This window comes from Lipotes vexillifer, unplaced genomic scaffold (assembly GCF_000442215.2).
Source record: "Lipotes vexillifer unplaced genomic scaffold, Lipotes_vexillifer_v1.1 scaffold317, whole genome shotgun sequence".
Lineage (NCBI taxonomy): Eukaryota > Metazoa > Chordata > Mammalia > Artiodactyla > Lipotidae > Lipotes > Lipotes vexillifer.
This window is the reverse complement of record NW_006782029.1, coordinates 1,796,124-1,796,655: the sequence shown is the minus strand read 5'-3', so window position 1 is coordinate 1,796,655 and position 532 is coordinate 1,796,124. Positions and strand designations below refer to the sequence as shown.

Sequence of the window (532 nt, the reverse complement as noted above, 5' to 3'; positions counted from 1 at the left end):
ACAGCATACTATGCTAACAACCTTTCCATTTTAAAATAAACGTCATAGTTGGGAATCCAAATACCCTCCAAGAAGTTAAACAGATTTTAGAAAGCACATTGTAAAATTACTTGTATAAGAAAATAGATTGTGTTCTTCTTTGTAAATATATTTTTGTAAACTCGTGATACTTCAGATATTTTTCAACATGTGCAGAAATATGAGTGGACGTACCTTTAGAGGACTAAACAGACAATCATCATTTGATTAGAAGTGTCACAGGTGTACCTTTCTTCTTTATTTGTTGACAGTAATTGGAGAATTATTACATGAGAGAAAGGAACACTTTAATTTCTCCTCTGATAACCTCCCAGGCACAGGGGCTGTATTCCTTTTCCTTCAGATAGAGATGGATTCTTTGGAAATATTTCGGGACAATTCCCAAATAGGGACAATCCAGATTGTCATTCTCCACTTGCTCATGCAGTAGTTCCAAGGTGTGATCAAGGCTAGAGAGTAGTTTATGGAGTAGGGTGTTTATGGAGTAGGGAAA

The 532-nt window shown here is 35.7% G+C and overlaps 1 protein-coding gene across 1 annotated transcript in view; it reads right to left on the bottom strand.

Moving 5' to 3' along the window:
- Nucleotides 1-304: 304 nt before the first annotated feature.
- Nucleotides 305-532, bottom strand: part of LOC103073219 (interferon alpha-8-like) — a 1,309-nt gene continuing 1,081 nt past the window's right edge. Inside the window, 1 exon segment of the mRNA XM_007454957.1 lies at nt 305-524. Within this exon segment, the coding sequence (XP_007455019.1) occupies nt 305-524 (220 nt within the window).